The sequence below is a fragment of the Coffea arabica genome, chromosome 1c, assembly GCF_036785885.1.
Source record: "Coffea arabica cultivar ET-39 chromosome 1c, Coffea Arabica ET-39 HiFi, whole genome shotgun sequence".
Classification (NCBI taxonomy): domain Eukaryota; kingdom Viridiplantae; phylum Streptophyta; class Magnoliopsida; order Gentianales; family Rubiaceae; genus Coffea; species Coffea arabica.
Genome location: NC_092310.1, coordinates 47,998,255 through 48,014,647, shown reverse-complemented (window position 1 = coordinate 48,014,647; position 16,393 = coordinate 47,998,255). Strand labels below are relative to the sequence as shown.

Here is a 16,393-nt window from a genome sequence, read left to right as displayed (position 1 = left end):
TATTCATTTCATTTTACTCAAAAATTGAAAACAAAGAAGACATTTAATCCTAAACATTATCGAGTATTTATGTCGAATTAAATTTGGACACAAAAAATAAACAAAGGAAAAGTATGACAAAAAGAAGTAACTGATTAGCACTTTCAAATTTTAATACAATCACAAGGCAAGTAATTCAACTATTGGTTTTAAAAGTGGCGAGTAGAAATTTTAAATTTAAACTGCAATTTGTTAGTACAACTATAGAATTTAAGTTAGGATCCATTAATTAGATGACCTTATTATACAACTCAATAAATAAATTATTATCAAAAGAGAAATGTTACAAATATTGAATAGGTTCACATGGTAAAATCATTTAGATATATGTATGGTTTAAAACAAAATTGTTAGTTTTAAACCCCCGTGTATATATATATATATATATATATGTTGAATAGCATGTATACAACTACGATTGGCCTATTTTAGTGAAATCAAATAAAGATATATTACATATTACTCATACTGTTCAGGTGAAATCAAATATATATATATATATATATGGATTTAAAGAGGAAAAAAAAGTTATTCATACACATGATCAATGAGGGATGAAAAAATTCATTTTGAAAAATATTAGGGATGGAAAAATTCATTTTATAAAATGTGAAGGATGAAATAATTCATTTTGTAACATGTTAGGGACGAAAAAATTCATTTTGCAAAATATAAGGGACTATGAATCGAATTATATAAAATTTGATTTGATAATTTTGCTCTTAATAAATGATCATGTATAAGGTACTTGGTGGATTCTAACAAAAAATTAGTAAAAAATCTAGGTAGGGACCAAAATTGATCCATGTGAATTCATAAGGGACGTAATATTACACTTTTAAAAGTGAGAGACGAAAAAAATCATCTTGCAAAATGTGAGAGACGTTTTGAACGATTTTTTCAATTTTTTAATATACGGTAGATCATTATGGACAACTGAGATTTTGCTTCCAAATTTGCGCCCGTAGTCAGATAATGTTTGTTTTTTCTATTTTATAATAAATCCAAGGGTCCATCCTCCACACATGCATTTTTTACAAACCAACATAAGCCTTGCCATTAGAAGTCGTTTTGTACACACCACTAGATTTTCCAAATGGGTACTTAATAGTGGGTCTTACTAAAATGTTTAGTAACTTCTGTGACATGCAACTCTGAGGGTAAAGATGAAAAGTTTGAAAGGAAATATTGTAGCATGACTCCAATTGGGGATGGTAAAAAAGTGAAACATGACATTAACAATAATAACACGGAGGGTGTAATTGATTTTGATCATTTGTGTAGTTTCTTTGTAAGTTAATATCAAGATTAGCCTTTAAAGCAGCAAGTTACAAGTAATATTAGAGATGGCAACGTTACATGCGACATACGCGATATCAAACTAGTATTCCCTCCCTTTTTTTATAACTGACGTTTAAGGTTTTGCACACCAATTAAGAAAAGTTTTTCATTGCTTAAATCTGTACACTATTTTCCTTTTGTACCATCATTCATTGTCCAATTCACCCATGTTTTTTCTCACTAGAGTACTAAATGGTGCTGTTTTACTAGGTCAAAAGCAATGCAAACTAACTTCCACCAAACTAGAGTAGTAATTAACAACCCTGTATTGGAAAAGAGAGATAAAAGGGTAAAATTGTAAAAAAATAATTAATACTGTATGGGGATAATAAAACGACAGATAAAAGTACACTAGAGCAAATTTTTTAAACGTCAGTTATAAAAAAAGGGAGGGAGTATGTTTTAGTAAATATATTATTGTTTACAAATTTCACATGAAATTACAAAAGAAAAGCTATGAAGAAACATATAAGAATCACTTGACTCTTACTTGAGTTCCTTTGCAGTCATCACAAAAGATTCAACAAGGAACAAAATTCAAGTAAATATAGGTTTCTTTATCTCCGCTGTGAATGGTACTCCCAACAGGGGCAGCTGTAGTTTTGATGTTTTTTTCTGGACTGGTCTATGGTATGTTTTAGACTCTGAGTCTAGTATCATGTGACTGTAAGAATTTTATGAATCTTAGGTAATTTTGACGATGGTCTATTAATGCTTGTTTGGTTGCTTTATGTGCTGCTGCTCTATGTTTTGCTCTTCTAGTACTAATCCGTGTCAATGAAAGACAATTAGTATGAAAATTACCCTCAAGCCATGGATGTAGGGCACAGGTAAACACTTCAAGCAAACCAGTCTCAAAGAAGGTACCTCATCGTTGTATAATTGATTTTTTCTTTAGTTCAACCCTAGTTTTATTTTTTTCTCTTATATCCACCAGGTCCTTATCACAATTCACATGGAATACCATAGGTGGAGGTGGATATCAAAACCCTAATGATCAAATGTCTTTTTTTTTTCATAAGTATTTCGAATTTTACCTCTTAGATGTATACCTACTTACTGCTACCTCTCCTTCTTTGCTTACTTTCCAATATTAAGCTACATACTCATGAGGGTGGGCAATTGCATCCCCTCAAATTTTTAGAAACCTCTTTTTTATGATATAAATAATATTGTGGTGTCTTAAACTAGTTATATTATAATATTTTTCGCCCACTCAGACTACAAGACTTATATATTGCCCTCCCTCAAGAAAAATAAAAGTTTACTGATGCCTGGAGAGAAGGGAACATGAGTGCAGATTGTTTGGCCAAGGAAAGCTCGAGTCAAGGACCAGGATTATATAATGGGGGTGGCAACACCTGTTTAGTTTCAATGTGAAGAGCTTGGAGGCTCTCCAATGCATCCAAAAATAAAACTAGATCAATCAATACCCAATTTTTCAATGAGAAACAATTGGATCAGAATAAAAAAAGAAGAAAAAAGGTAATAGATGCATAAAAGGTCAAAAAATACCATGTTAGACTTAGAGTTATATGGAAGCATTAGCCAAATACAACTGGCATATCTAAGGAAGAAACAAGCTAGTTAAAAATGAACAGCGAGAAAAGACTTATAGTGTTTCTTTTTTAGCTAAATTTGATTTATTTCTTTTTGTGTTTGGTTGATTATCAACTAATTTACTCTTGTATGATTTGCAATTGTGTAACTTCTGTGACATGCACCTATGAGGGTAAAGATGAAAAGGTTGGAAGGAAAATTTGTAGCATGACTCTAATTTAGGGATGGTAAAAATGTAAAACATGATATTGACAATAATATGGAGGGAGTTTAACTGATTTTGATCATTTGTATAGTTTCTTCGTAAATTAATATCAAGATTAGCTTTAAAAATAGCAAATTATAGATAACATTTAGATGGCAATGTCCAATTGGGATCCTCGGTGACATGTTTTCTGTGCCAATTCAATGCCACCTATAATATTGCGCCAAGTGTCCTGTTATTATTTACACTTGTGTTAAACCAAACCAAGTTGAATTATTAGAAAATTAAAGTGTAAATAATAACAGGACACTTGGCGCAATACTATAGGTGGCATTGGATTGGCACAGAAAACATGTCACCGAGGATCCCAAGTGGGCAATGTCACGTGTGACATACGTGGTATTAAACTATTATGTTTTAGAAAATATATTCTTGTTTACCAAATTCACATGAAATTACAAAAGAAAAACTATAATGAAACATATAAGAATCATTTGAGTTTCTCTCAATAGACACAACAAGAAAGACCCTTACTTGAGTTCCTTTGCAGTCACCACAAAAGACAGTAAGGAACAAAATTCAAGTAAATAGAGGAGGTTTCCTTGTCTCTGCATTGAATGGTACTCACAATAAGGGCAACTGTTGTTTTGATGTTTTGTCCTTGAGTGGTCTATGGTACATTTTAGACTCTTTAGTCTAGTATCGATCTACGGTAATTTTGACGATGGTCTATTGATAGCTATTGTCATTTATTGTTTTTTTTTTTTAATGCTTTTTTGGTTGCTTTATGTGCTGCTGCTCCCTGTTTTGTTCTTGTGGTGCTAAACTGTGTCAATGAAAGATAATTAGTATGAAAATTACCCTCGAGCCATGAATATTGTGCACAGGTAAACACTTAAGCAAACCTCATCATTGTATAATTGGTATTTTCTTTAGTTCAACCTTCTTTGACAACTTAATTTCCAGCAAACTTGATTTCCAGTTTAGACCGAGTTGAATAGATTAATACAAAATTACTATGGGTAACTTCTTCATCCTTTGCACCTTTAATCATCGACTTTTTTACACCCTTCATAGCCTTTGCATTCAACTTCATGCTGAACAAGTAAATATTGATGCTGTCATTTTTTCTCCACCTAAAATAAGGCTTATCCGCAAAATTCCAATTACCAAACAGGCCATTAGCTTGTCTCACACTGGATTCTTCCAGTTTTTCCCTCTTCAATTTTCATAAACTGCAACATTAACAATTTCAGCTCCACAATTGGAGTCCACCTTGCCTTTTTTCTCTTATATCCACCAGGTCCTTATCACATGGAATACCATAAGTGAAGGAGGATATCAAAACCTTAAGGATCAAATATCTTTTTTGCCCCATCTGTATTCCTAATTTTACCTCTTACAGGAACACCTACTCACTACTCCTTCTCTGCCTACTTTCGTGTATTAACTGATTCATTTTGATGAGAAGTAGAGCCACATACTCAGGAGGGTGGGCAATTGCATCCCTTCAAATTTTTAGAAACCTCTTTTTCACCTTATAAATAATATTATGGTGTCTTAAACAAGGTATATTATAATAGTTTGCACCCACTCAAACTACAAGACTTATATATAGCACTCCCTCAAGAAAAATAGAAGTTTACACTTACCTGGAGAGAAGGGAATATGAGCGCAGATTGTTTGGCCAAGGAAAGATTGAATCAAGGACTAGGAAGTTCTTGAACCAGGATATAATGGGGGTGGCACCACCCCGTTTAGCCTCAATGTAATGAGCCTGGAGACTCTCCAATGTATGCAGGACTGTTGAATGGGCAATAAGCATGATCATGCCCGAAGGCCGGCAAAGATTGAAGACTGAAGCTACAATGGCTTGACTTTAATCATTGATTTAGATATTTTGACGAAATTATTAAGGATCCAGGACTTCTGTAGTCACCAGTAGCAATTGCACTATATAGTATAGAATCAGATATAACAAATGTAAATACTAAACAAATTAATGTAGACATTAAGACAACAACATGCCAAAGAACAACAATTTTTGTCAGTTATTGAAATTGTCCTTACAAATTCAATTCCAATAATCTAATTTTAAATCACTACATTTTTTACAATGAACTATTCCCTGCAATCGCCATTGTGATTGTGATTGTAGAGGATCTTGATCCTACAAGTTAGGGAGTGAAGGGATGGGATTCAGATGCTTCATTAGTCCAAGTTTGAGCCGCTTTTCTGCACTGGCTTGATTACCAAATCAATTAAATATCTGTGGAGCTAAGGATTCAAATTCTTTTTTCTAACCGTTTTCATATTCTTTTTTCAAAAAAAAAAGGACATGTATAAAATCAAGTTGTTTGCCCAGTATAGTGATCACGATCATACATTTAACTTAAATGAACATAAATAAAATATGCAACTATGCAATTTGACAAGTTGTTAATAGGTAATTAAACAAGATGACTTTAAATCAGTATTCAATTTCCTTTTTTTTTCCTTTCTTTTTTTGGATAAAAGTAGGTTTGTTGCATGACGTAGAAATGTTCACTAAATTCTGTACCATAAAGAACATTATTTTAAATAAGAAACTATTTAAACACCTAATAATTTTCCCAAGTCAAACCAGCGCAAACATGGCATTAGTTGTTTAAAACTTGGTTCACCAGATTTTGTACATTTTTTTATGAATCTCATCTGTGACTTCTACGGTATTGAGCTACTGACAATGACAAAATTCAAGTGAATATCGAATCCAAAGTGTACTTCACAATGCAAGTAAATTGGACAGGAGTTTCATGAAAATTACTTCAAACCTTGAGTTTTGTGCACAGGTAAATGCATGGTCCCGTGCTGCTTCCCCCAGGTATATATGGTTCCTGTTCCAGTGCAAGTACCCAACCTGCTGTGGAAGCTGGTCCTGTTTATGGAATAACTCAAATGTCTCCCTCAGCTCCAGCTGCTGGTCCTTCAGGAAGCAACCAGAAGGAACATGCATTTCCCCAGAGACCTGGCCAACCTGAATGCCAGTATTATATATATGGAAACTGGGGACTGTAAAGTTGGTGGTTTTTGTAGATATCGTCACCCACCTGAATGTAGTGCACAGAAGGCAAATCTTGTCCTTAGCCTCAAGGGTCTGCCTCGACAGTCGATCTGCTTCTTCACTTGCTGCTATGCCTTGCTCCTTTCCGAGTTGGATCTTCAAGGGTACTTTGGCTCCATCATCCTCCTCATCGAACTTGAGGACTGAACTTTTTTTTGTATCCGGCAAGGATGCCTTCTCCAATCGAATGTCTTCTGTGAGCGGTTCCTGTGGTTCTGTTGGTTCATTGTTTTCAAAGAGAAGTATAGTCCCTCAAGCGCTCAGCAGCTTGGATAGCATGCTTGGCCGTTGCAGGTCGCGGTCACAGTTGTTCGATATCCATCATCGCATATCGATTAAATATCGGACGATACACAAATTATAGCACATACAAATTTTTAAAATTCTGAAAAAATTACTAAAAATAGAAAATAACATAAAATACATCATCTGAACAAATATCTGAGTCGACTCCGAGTTAACTCGAATATTTTGGCTGATTTCATGTATCACAATTCAAATCGGCCAATATTGGTCGAGTCAGAGCGAGTCGCTGTAAATATAAAAATATTCATAATTCAGGAATCGGTATCGTATCGCTCGCCTCTGTTTCCAGTTATGACTTGGTCGAATCATATCGAACTCAGCCGAGATGGCTAATCATGCTGGATAGGGAACCTCTACTTCAAATGTCAGCAGTAGTACAGTATGTGGAAGCGAGGTTCGCACATAGCAAAGTGAACATAAGCTACTACAATCTTTTTGTGGATAACTCTCATGGACCCAGAGATATATTTCGATGCAAATCACTTCCAAGGAGGCTGTTTCTCATCAGTCATCATGTTCCGTCAATCAGGTCTAGGAGATTGTAGCTCTGTTAATCTGTCCTCATAAATCATTACATGGCCACCATTTCCATTTTCAATAAGCCATGCCCACCTCAAATGATCCAACAAACCTGGTACAGCTGGATGCTGGATCTGAATAACAAGAAAATACCCACCTCACATTCAGAAATTCTACACCCCAGCCCAAATTTTGGAGCTTCTTGTCAGTTGTCCCCATTTATATTGGAATCTTTTTCGGAAACAAATTTGACTGTCTTCAAGGCCATTCGTCAAATTTGGAAGCAAGCTTCCAACTTGACTTAGGAATGAACAAAAATATCTCCTTGTTACACACTTTTTTATTTTGTATGGGGCGTTTTTGTGCAAATTATTACATAAGGGAACTGCAAGAAGGCATTTGGAGAACTGCCTTGATATGTATAAGTATTACATAAACCAGTCTCAAAGAAGGTACCTCATAATTACTATGGGTAACTTTTCATCCTTTACACAATTAATCCTCGACTGTTTTACAACCTTCACAGCCTTTACGTTCAACTTCTTGCTGAACAAGTAAATATTGGTGCTGCCATTTTTTCTCCACCTAAAACAAGGCTTATCCACAAAATTCCGATTACCCAACAGGCCATTAGCTTGTCTCACATTGGATCCTTCCAGTTTTTCCCTCTTCAATTTTAATAAACTGCAATGTTAACAATTTCAGCTCCACAATTGGAATCCATCGTGTTCTTTCTTCTCTTATATCTACCAGGTCCTTATCAAATGGAATACCCTAATGATCAAATATCTTCTTTTTTTTTTCCGTATGTATTCCAAATTTTACCTCTTAAAGGAATACCTACTTACTACTACCTCTCCATCTCTGCCTACTTTCGAGTATTAACTGATTAATTTTGATCAGGGGTAGAGCCGCATACTCATGAGGTTGGGCAATTCCTTCCCCTCAAATTTTTAAAAACCTCTTTTTTACGCTATAAATAATATTGTGGTGTCCTAATTTAGTACTCAATGTTTTAAAAGGTGAAGGTGTTGAGGGGATCATTTAGTATCTGCCCCAACGGGGCGAAAGCCCCGAGGTGTGAGGCATAAGCCCCGCGAATTTTTTTCCGCGAATTTTTTTAAAATATATAAAAATATGATATGTATTACAAAAAAAAGTCATTTGAAGATATAAATAAACAGAATAATTAACTACATAATCATCAAAGTTAATATTCAAGCACTTAAATTACAAACATATAAGCAGAATAATTAAAATTACAAAAAGTTCAATTTTAGAAATGAACTAGTCAAAATTCAAAAGTCACCACATTATCAAGCACTTAAATTACAAACACATAAATTGAAGTAGACACAAATTTCAAAGGTTAATTGTTTCAATAAACACACTTAACTAGTATCAAAAGTACCAAATTAGCAACCATATTGCTTATAATACATAACAAGGAATAGCACCAATAATTAGAAATAAATTGACAAATAAAATGATACTATTCATCAAAGTCAATATCATTCATGTCATCATCTTCATATAGTGTATATATACTAGGTAATTTTCTTCCAATAGTTGATGGTAATTCTGGAATTTCCATCCCATCACCGGATCCAATCTATAGGTAACAATCTCTTTTCCTTTTCCTTGCTTGCCTAACCATATATTATATTTCAAATAAATTAATATCAAATTCACTCAATGTCTCAATATAAAAGATAGTAAATTAGTAATAAAACTAAATATTAAAAAGTTAAAAATTTAATTGATAAAGTTAAATCTGTTTTTTCTTTTTTTAAAACAATTTGTGGGGTGTACGCTTTTAATGCCTCACTTTAGAGGCGTGCCCAAACGTACAGCCCACAACACTTTCGCCTTATACGATCACCCAAGGGCAGTATTGGAACGCCATGCCGAGGACTCGCCCCGCGAATGCCTTTTAAAATATTGTTAGCAATATTATAATAGTTTGCACCCACTCAAGCCCAAAGACTTATATATTGCATTCCCTCTAGAAAAATAGAAGTTTACTCATACCTGGAGAGAAGGGAACATGAGCGTGGATTGTTTGGCCAAGGAAAGCTCAAGTCAAGGACCAGGAGTGAAATGATTGCTGACTCCTACTGAACAACTAAGGAAGTTCTTGAACCTGACTCCAACTGAACAGCTAAGGAAGTTCTTGAAACAGGATATAATGGGAAACAAGTGGAAGAAAATCAAAAATGAAGAAAAAAGGCAATAGATGCATAAAGGTCAAAAAATACCATGTTAGGCTTACAGTAATATGGAAGAATTAGCCAAATACAACTAGCGTATCTAAGGAAGAAACAAGCTAGTCAAGGGAAAGCATAAAAGTGAACAATAAGAATAAGAATGAAAAAGATGAATTTGATACGGTATTAGAAAATGTACTTAAGAGTGTTTCTTTTTTTGCTAAATTTGATTTATTTCTTTTTATATTTGGTTGATTATCAACTAATTTGCTTTTGTATGATTTGCAATTGTGTAACTTGTTTGGGTCTTTTTTAATATAACATATCTATTGCACAACAAAGATATAGAATTGACCAGTTCTCACAGAAGATCTTGTTATTAAGGAAAAGTGACCATTTTGGTAGGCCTTGGGCCAAATGTTTTCAATCTTTTATCTTCAAACAAATTAGAAATGTAAATTCCTATACAGTAAATTTAGAGGAGCTAACGGAGGAGTCATGGGAACCGCACGTACACTTTTATACTTCCATTTCCATTTACAACAAAATTTACATCCCATTCAAGCTCACACATGAAAAAGAACATGATAAGAACTGGATTGAGTTGGTTACATAGAACCAACATGCCATAAAGGACACAAAGGAAATTGCACTGAATTAGTGTATCCACTTTCAGTACATACAAGATTAATATAGTATTTGTTTTAAGAAAAAGGACATAGTAATGGTCATACAAGCTATCTCAGGGAGTAAAAATCTCCTTATTTGCTACTACCTTCAGAGACAAATTTTTGGATTCCGTCTACTCCATCTTCCATTTCTGAAAAGATCCACGTCCCGTTTGCCTGCAATAATAACTCTTCACACTGTTCTCCAGCAGCTGCCAATTCGTTGGTTCCCTGTCCGGCAAATAAATTCAAATGTTAGTGGCAATTAATGTTTGCTTACATATGACTAAGCTTTTCAGTGAGCCCCATGAAACTACACAAACTATATTAGAACCAACCTTGTAAGTCTACATCATTATATATCTTCATAGAAATACTTCTTAAAAGCATTAATATGTTCTACTTGCAGGCGCAGTGGGATAATCAACGATCCATCCCCATTAGGACCAGGAATAAGGAAGAGTCTTCCATCATAACCTAATGACCCAGGGGTCATGGAATTTGCTTCTCCCCCCCCAAAATTGACTTTGTGCACGTCCAGCCCAACCCAACTAGTAATAAGCAAATTGGGATTTCCAAAGAACAACCCCTTTGCACAACCAACAGTGTGAAAATGTCGACTGCTAGATACCTCGGGCATGTTCTTCATACAAGCAAGATATGACCTTACATACTCATCTGTAACCTTGTCTATTGCTTCCTTAATTTTGCTTGAAGCATAGCTTGGTGGCCTCGATTGGAGATCACCTGCAATGGCTCTTGCTGGTACAGGTAAGACAGCATTTCCAAAATACCTTCCGGGCAAGGGTGGTTTAAGCCGACTGCGAAAATCCACAGTCACATATAGAACCGTTTCTTGGTCGGGGCTGTGCATACGGGCCTTGGATAAGCACTTCCATATATGCGCAGATACAGCTACAAACCGGCTAAATGGCTGATGATTGTTAGTTTTGTGAACCAAATCGTGGTGGTTGTTGGCGTTGTTCTTGAGCTGCTCAATTTGTTCTTTGCTTAACGGAAACATGGCACAGGTAGTAGCCTTTTTACGCTCTTCTAAGCTGCTAGACTGGCCTATCAGGACGGGTAGTGGGTAAAAGTCCGAGTATTGTAATTTTGGAGCTATTGACGATGGGTACTCTTCATATTGTTGAAGAATTGTACGATCTAGGTATGGTTGATCATCAGATTTTTCACCGCGTGCAATCTTTGCCCATTCGGCAGCAAAATGACACCCGCTTTGACCGTCCACAATGACATGTGACACGGCCAAGCCTAAAGAAACACCACCACAGGCAAACCTTGTGATTTGCACTAGAAGGAGCGGTACCTCATGAAGGGGAGTATTATTGTAATCTATAGGTGGGATCAGGGCACTGATTTGTGGCGTTGGGCAAAAGTCTCCAAAATCCTCGATTTTGAGCTCAGATTGAGCTTCAAGAAGTAAAGCACCCATGGAATTGCAACGCAGCTCAACTCGGCCTCCATCTTTCTGGAATAAACGTCCAGCAAGAGGATAAAAAGCTGCCAAGGCTTCGCTTAATGAGTCTTTCAAAACCCTAGTGGCATCTTTTAGCAATTCTGGATTTTCTGGCTTGTAAAAGTGAACGGTGGTTGCATAAGTCAAGGGTTTACATTGATCACACTCAGATAAATACATCACTTCTGGTTTTGCTGGTTTGACAATGTGAGAGGCTATCAAGTTAACCATTGTGAGAAGGAAAGAGGATGAGATCTAACTTGTGAGAGTTGTAGAAAGGAAAAATGTGTGGCAAGGAAATTTCTTGTGAAAACGAAAGAAATGAGGGTGGGACTTTTTGGTTGTGGTAGGGCGCATGCTTATATAGGCCCGAGGTTTATATTTCATATGTCAAGATTGTGAAGGTTATGATACAGGGGAAAATAAATGGCTACATAGCAAAAAATTCCAAACTCTCGTCTCAAGGACTCTGCTTTACATATATATCCATTGCTCATGATTTGGTGCATCGAATTCAGATTCTATTTTTGATTGGCATATTAATTTGGTGCGATAGTCCACCTGTAAATCTAATCTTTACTTTGTGGTTTTATCAGGGAAAATGCTCAAAAGTCTAGAGAAGCCAAATTGAAAAGAGTAGAATTTGTGGCAATGGCATTGGAAGATGATACACGTACAGCTTTGAAAAATTGTTCCATTGTAAAATATCTTCGAGCGGAAAGTATCTTCCAGGAACTTTGTTTCCAAGAAAACTTTAAAATATCTTAAAGAAGGAAATATGGGGTGAAAATCCATAAAGGTTCAGTCCACAAAGAATTAGTGAAGGAGTACAAATGCAACAAAAGACGAAGCTTCATATTTCTGCTTACAAATGCAACAAAAGATGAAGCTTCATATTTCCGCTTTGACGGGGGACCACAGATATGTCGTTTTGGGTAGCTTTGCTGTGATTGAAGCAAAATTTTCAATGACAATGACTCTCCAACATTCTCCACTGAACTTTCTCCATGTTATGCTTTTAGTACTACTAGTAATGGAGCACATGCATTGCATGTGATCGTGATGTTTTTTTTTCTTTAAAATTTTAGAAAATTAATTATTTTGAGGGAATAAATGTAATTGAGAAACAAATGTGATATTTAATATTTATATTATTTTATATTTTTTCTGAACTTGATTTGCCCAACCAATACAAATGGATAATCAATAAATTATTTTTTGTTCCAAGAGCACCTTTAGTTTATAACAATATCAATATTTTTGTCTTTTAGTTAAATTTAGATGACCTAAATGTTCTTTTTTATGCCATTTAATTTTTAATTTTTAATTTTTTGAATAATTTGTTGCTTCCCTTTAAGTCATTCTATGAATCGTTTATTAGTTTTAGTGAGATTTTCTAATAATTATTATTTTTTTGCTAATGATGGATTGTAATATGATCTATAGTGCTATTATAATTATAATAGTATTTAAATATACTGAAATTCCATTGTTCGAATTTAACTTTGAAGAGAAATATTTTGATTTGGTGAAAATTATTTGTATTTTTCACTGAAGACATGCTTTAGGATTATAGAGTTTATATGATTAAAAAGTGTACAACGTTAAAATTATTTATTATATAATAGTCAAACTAAACTTGGATATATTTTTATTCACCTTTGAAGTACTCCTTGAAATTGATATTTTATAAAACAATATTTTTTGGCTTAATTTACCATAATTCAAAGGGATGTTTCACCTTTGTAATTATTATAATGATTGGCATTGATGAATATACTATTCATTAATTGTAGTTTAATATTGTTAATTGTTACAAGAATATGATTGATAAAGTTCATTAAATTTAATCTTTATTGCAATTTAAATAAATAATTCCCAACATAAAACTCTTTGCCTAGCTTGGTACTCTGTTTCCTATTATATTTTGTATTAAAGATTTTTTACTCAATACTAATATGCTCATATTAAAAAAAGTGCTCTTAAGTAGAGGTGGCAATTTGGATTGAGATCCATTTGTCCATCCATATAATCCATAATTAAATGGATTTGGATTATCCATTTATAGTATTGGTTTTAAATGGTTAATCAAAATAAAACCATTAAATTAAATAGATTTATATGAATTATCCACAAAAACCATATATATCCATTTACTTAAAAACCAAATAAAAGAAACAGAAAGGAAATGAACTTCTGAAACGGCTCGCCAGCCAATAGGGCATCGCTCTCGCCATTGCGGTCGTTAGTTGATGTTGGTGTTGGCCTCGGAGACTCAGAAAAACATGTCCGAGGACTTGGGGAGTCTTCGTAAGTTTGGACTAATCAGCTCACTACTACATTTCCATCGGCTGTCTTCTAAACTAGAAAAATGTGGAATAAGGGAACTAGTAAAATATTTAAATGGATTATAAATGGATAATTGGTTTTTATTTAATCCATTTAGATCCATCCATTTAGATCCATTTATTAAATAGATTTAAATGGATTGGATAAATTTTATCCACCATCCATTAAGTCAAAACCAATTATAAACCATTTATTCATATTGCCACCTCTACTCTTAAGGCTTAATTTACTTGTATCCAAGAAATAATAAGACTCGTGGAATTTTTTAAAAGATTTATAATACCAATTGATTATGTTTTGTTTCATGCTTGAAGTATTCTCTAAACTTGGATTTTGTAAATAAAATTTGTCCTTCATTCTTTTGGTAAATAAAAAAGTAAGGAATATTTCATTTTTGTAACTATTAGCATGTTTGATATTATTTATCAATGATGAAATGTAATGCAATTTATCCCTTTATTAGAGAGGAGTACAATGTCGGCATCACAAAAAATAATATCATTTTTTGTTTACACTATTAACCACTAAGATTCACCATATTTTTTATAATTTATAAATAAATTTGTTATTCTTTTTTCGATTTGATTCATGATAACTCAAGGGAATGTTTTTATTCTCATAATTATTGACATAATTGATATTAATTATTGATGAAATGCAATGAATTGATTGTTCTTTTTTTTTTTGGTTTAATTCACCAGAATCACCACAATTCAAGGAATGTTTCTTTGTAACTGTTAGCATAATTCTTATTAATTATTAAGAAAATGCAATGTAATCTGTCTATTTGTTAGTGTGAAAAGCAATATTAGTATCACAGAAACTAAGATCAATTTTTGCTTACACTGTTATATACTAAAGACTTATCATACTTTTTATATAGTAATAGATAGATAGATATATTTCAATGTCAGTAGGGTTTTAGCTGTAAATTGTAGCATGAAGAAATTGCTCATCCATTCTAGATTGGATTTTTTTTTCAATGATGATTTATAATTGGGAAAATCATTCAAAACATCCCTCATATTTTGTAAAATAACTTTTTTCGTCCCTCACTTTTAAAAGTGTAATTTTATATCCCTTACATATTCATATCGGACAAATTTAGTCCCTAACTAGGTTTCCGATAATTTTTTGGCCGGAATCCATCATGTGCAAGGCACATGATCATTTTTTAAGGGTAAATTTGTCAAATTATATTTTACATAATCTAATCTATAGTCCTCCACATTTTATAAAATAAATTTTTTCGTCCCTTACATTTTATAAAATGATTTTTTTCGTCCCTCACATTTCACAAAATGAATTTCTCCATCCCTCACATTTCAAAAAATGAATTTTTCATTTCTCACTAATTATGTGTGTGAATACATTTTTTTAAACACATGTATATGTCTATTTGATTTTGCTTAATAATAATAGCATAAACACATGTATGTAATTGGACCCAACTTGTGGGCTATCTTCTCTTTTTGTATGATTATGACTAATATTTACCAATAGAACCTTAATTTGCATATTCTTATTGTATTTTGACCAAAAATAGCTATATTGGCCAACTTGACAATGAATGCAAGATTATTTACTAGCTAATACCAGATGAAATCAAATGATCACGTATAATATATGGTATTCGTATTGTTAAGTGAAATCAAATAGACACATACATATATTTATGCTATTCGTATTATTAAGCAAAATCAAATAGACATATACATGTGTTTAAACAAAATGTATTCAAACACATTTTTTTAAGGGTTTCCCTCATATACATAATTAGTGAGGGATGGAAATATTCATTTTTTGAAATGTGAGGGATGGAGAAATTCATTTTGTGAAATGTGAGGGATGAAAAATTTTATTTTATAATATGTGGAGGACTATAGATCAGATTATGTAAAATATAATTTGACAAATTTACCCTTAAAAAATGATCACGTGCCTTGCACGTGATGGATTCCGGCCAAAAAATGATCGGAAACCTAGTTAGGGACTAAATTTGTCCGATGTGAATATGTAAGGGACATAAAATTACAGTTTTAAAAGTGAGGGACGAAAAAAGTCATTTTACAAAATGTGAGGGACGTTTTGAATGATTTTCCCTTTATAATTGCTCTATCTTTTATAAAACTTATTTTTTTTTCTTTTTCTTCTGTAAAGATTAAGATTATGAATATGATTCCACTAGAGATCCTCCTTTTGTTTCTCTTGTATTTGGTTGTGTATCCCAATTTCAATAGTTGTAAATGAGAGAGACTAAATTCATAACAATTATTAACTGAATTCATAGCAAGTATTAGTATTATCTGAATTTATAGCAATTATTGCACCAAGTTCAACAACCTACGGAATTGATTCCCTAAAAGTTAAATAAACTAAAAACTAGAAAAGTACTTTGTAGGAAAAACTTTTGTAGTGAAGATGGAGAAAGAGAAAGCCTTTGTTTGCCGAAAATGGATACACTGGGTTCAGGTTCTTCCTGAGCCCTCTATTTAGCGATTTTTTTTTTTTACTTCTAATTAAATTGCGATTTTTGGAGGACATTTTTTGTTTATCTATTAATATTAATATCGTCATTATCTTAATTTGCTTTTATAGTTTAACTTAAGTGTGGGGAGG

General features: G+C 33.3%; 1 protein-coding gene and 1 long non-coding RNA gene across 2 annotated transcripts; both read right to left on the bottom strand.

Annotated features, from left to right (window-relative positions):
* Window positions 1–5,752: 5,752 nt before the first annotated feature.
* LOC113725418 (uncharacterized) lies at window positions 5,753–8,253 on the bottom strand. Its single transcript, XR_003457333.2, has 2 exons — window positions 6,235–8,253; window positions 5,753–6,161 (listed from the first exon to the last, which is right to left on the bottom strand). It is a non-coding gene; the product is annotated as an uncharacterized lncRNA (long non-coding RNA).
* A 1,523-nt stretch (window positions 8,254–9,776) lies between these two features.
* LOC113741318 (hydroxycinnamoyl-CoA:piscidic acid hydroxycinnamoyltransferase-like) lies at window positions 9,777–11,766 on the bottom strand. Its single transcript, XM_072074395.1, has 2 exons — window positions 10,287–11,766; window positions 9,777–10,179 (listed from the first exon to the last, which is right to left on the bottom strand). The coding sequence occupies exon 1, from the start codon at window positions 11,654–11,656 to the stop codon at window positions 10,304–10,306; it is 1,353 nt and encodes a 450-aa protein (XP_071930496.1). The 5' UTR covers window positions 11,657–11,766; the 3' UTR covers window positions 9,777–10,179; window positions 10,287–10,303.
* Between the last annotated feature and the right edge of the window lie 4,627 nt (window positions 11,767–16,393).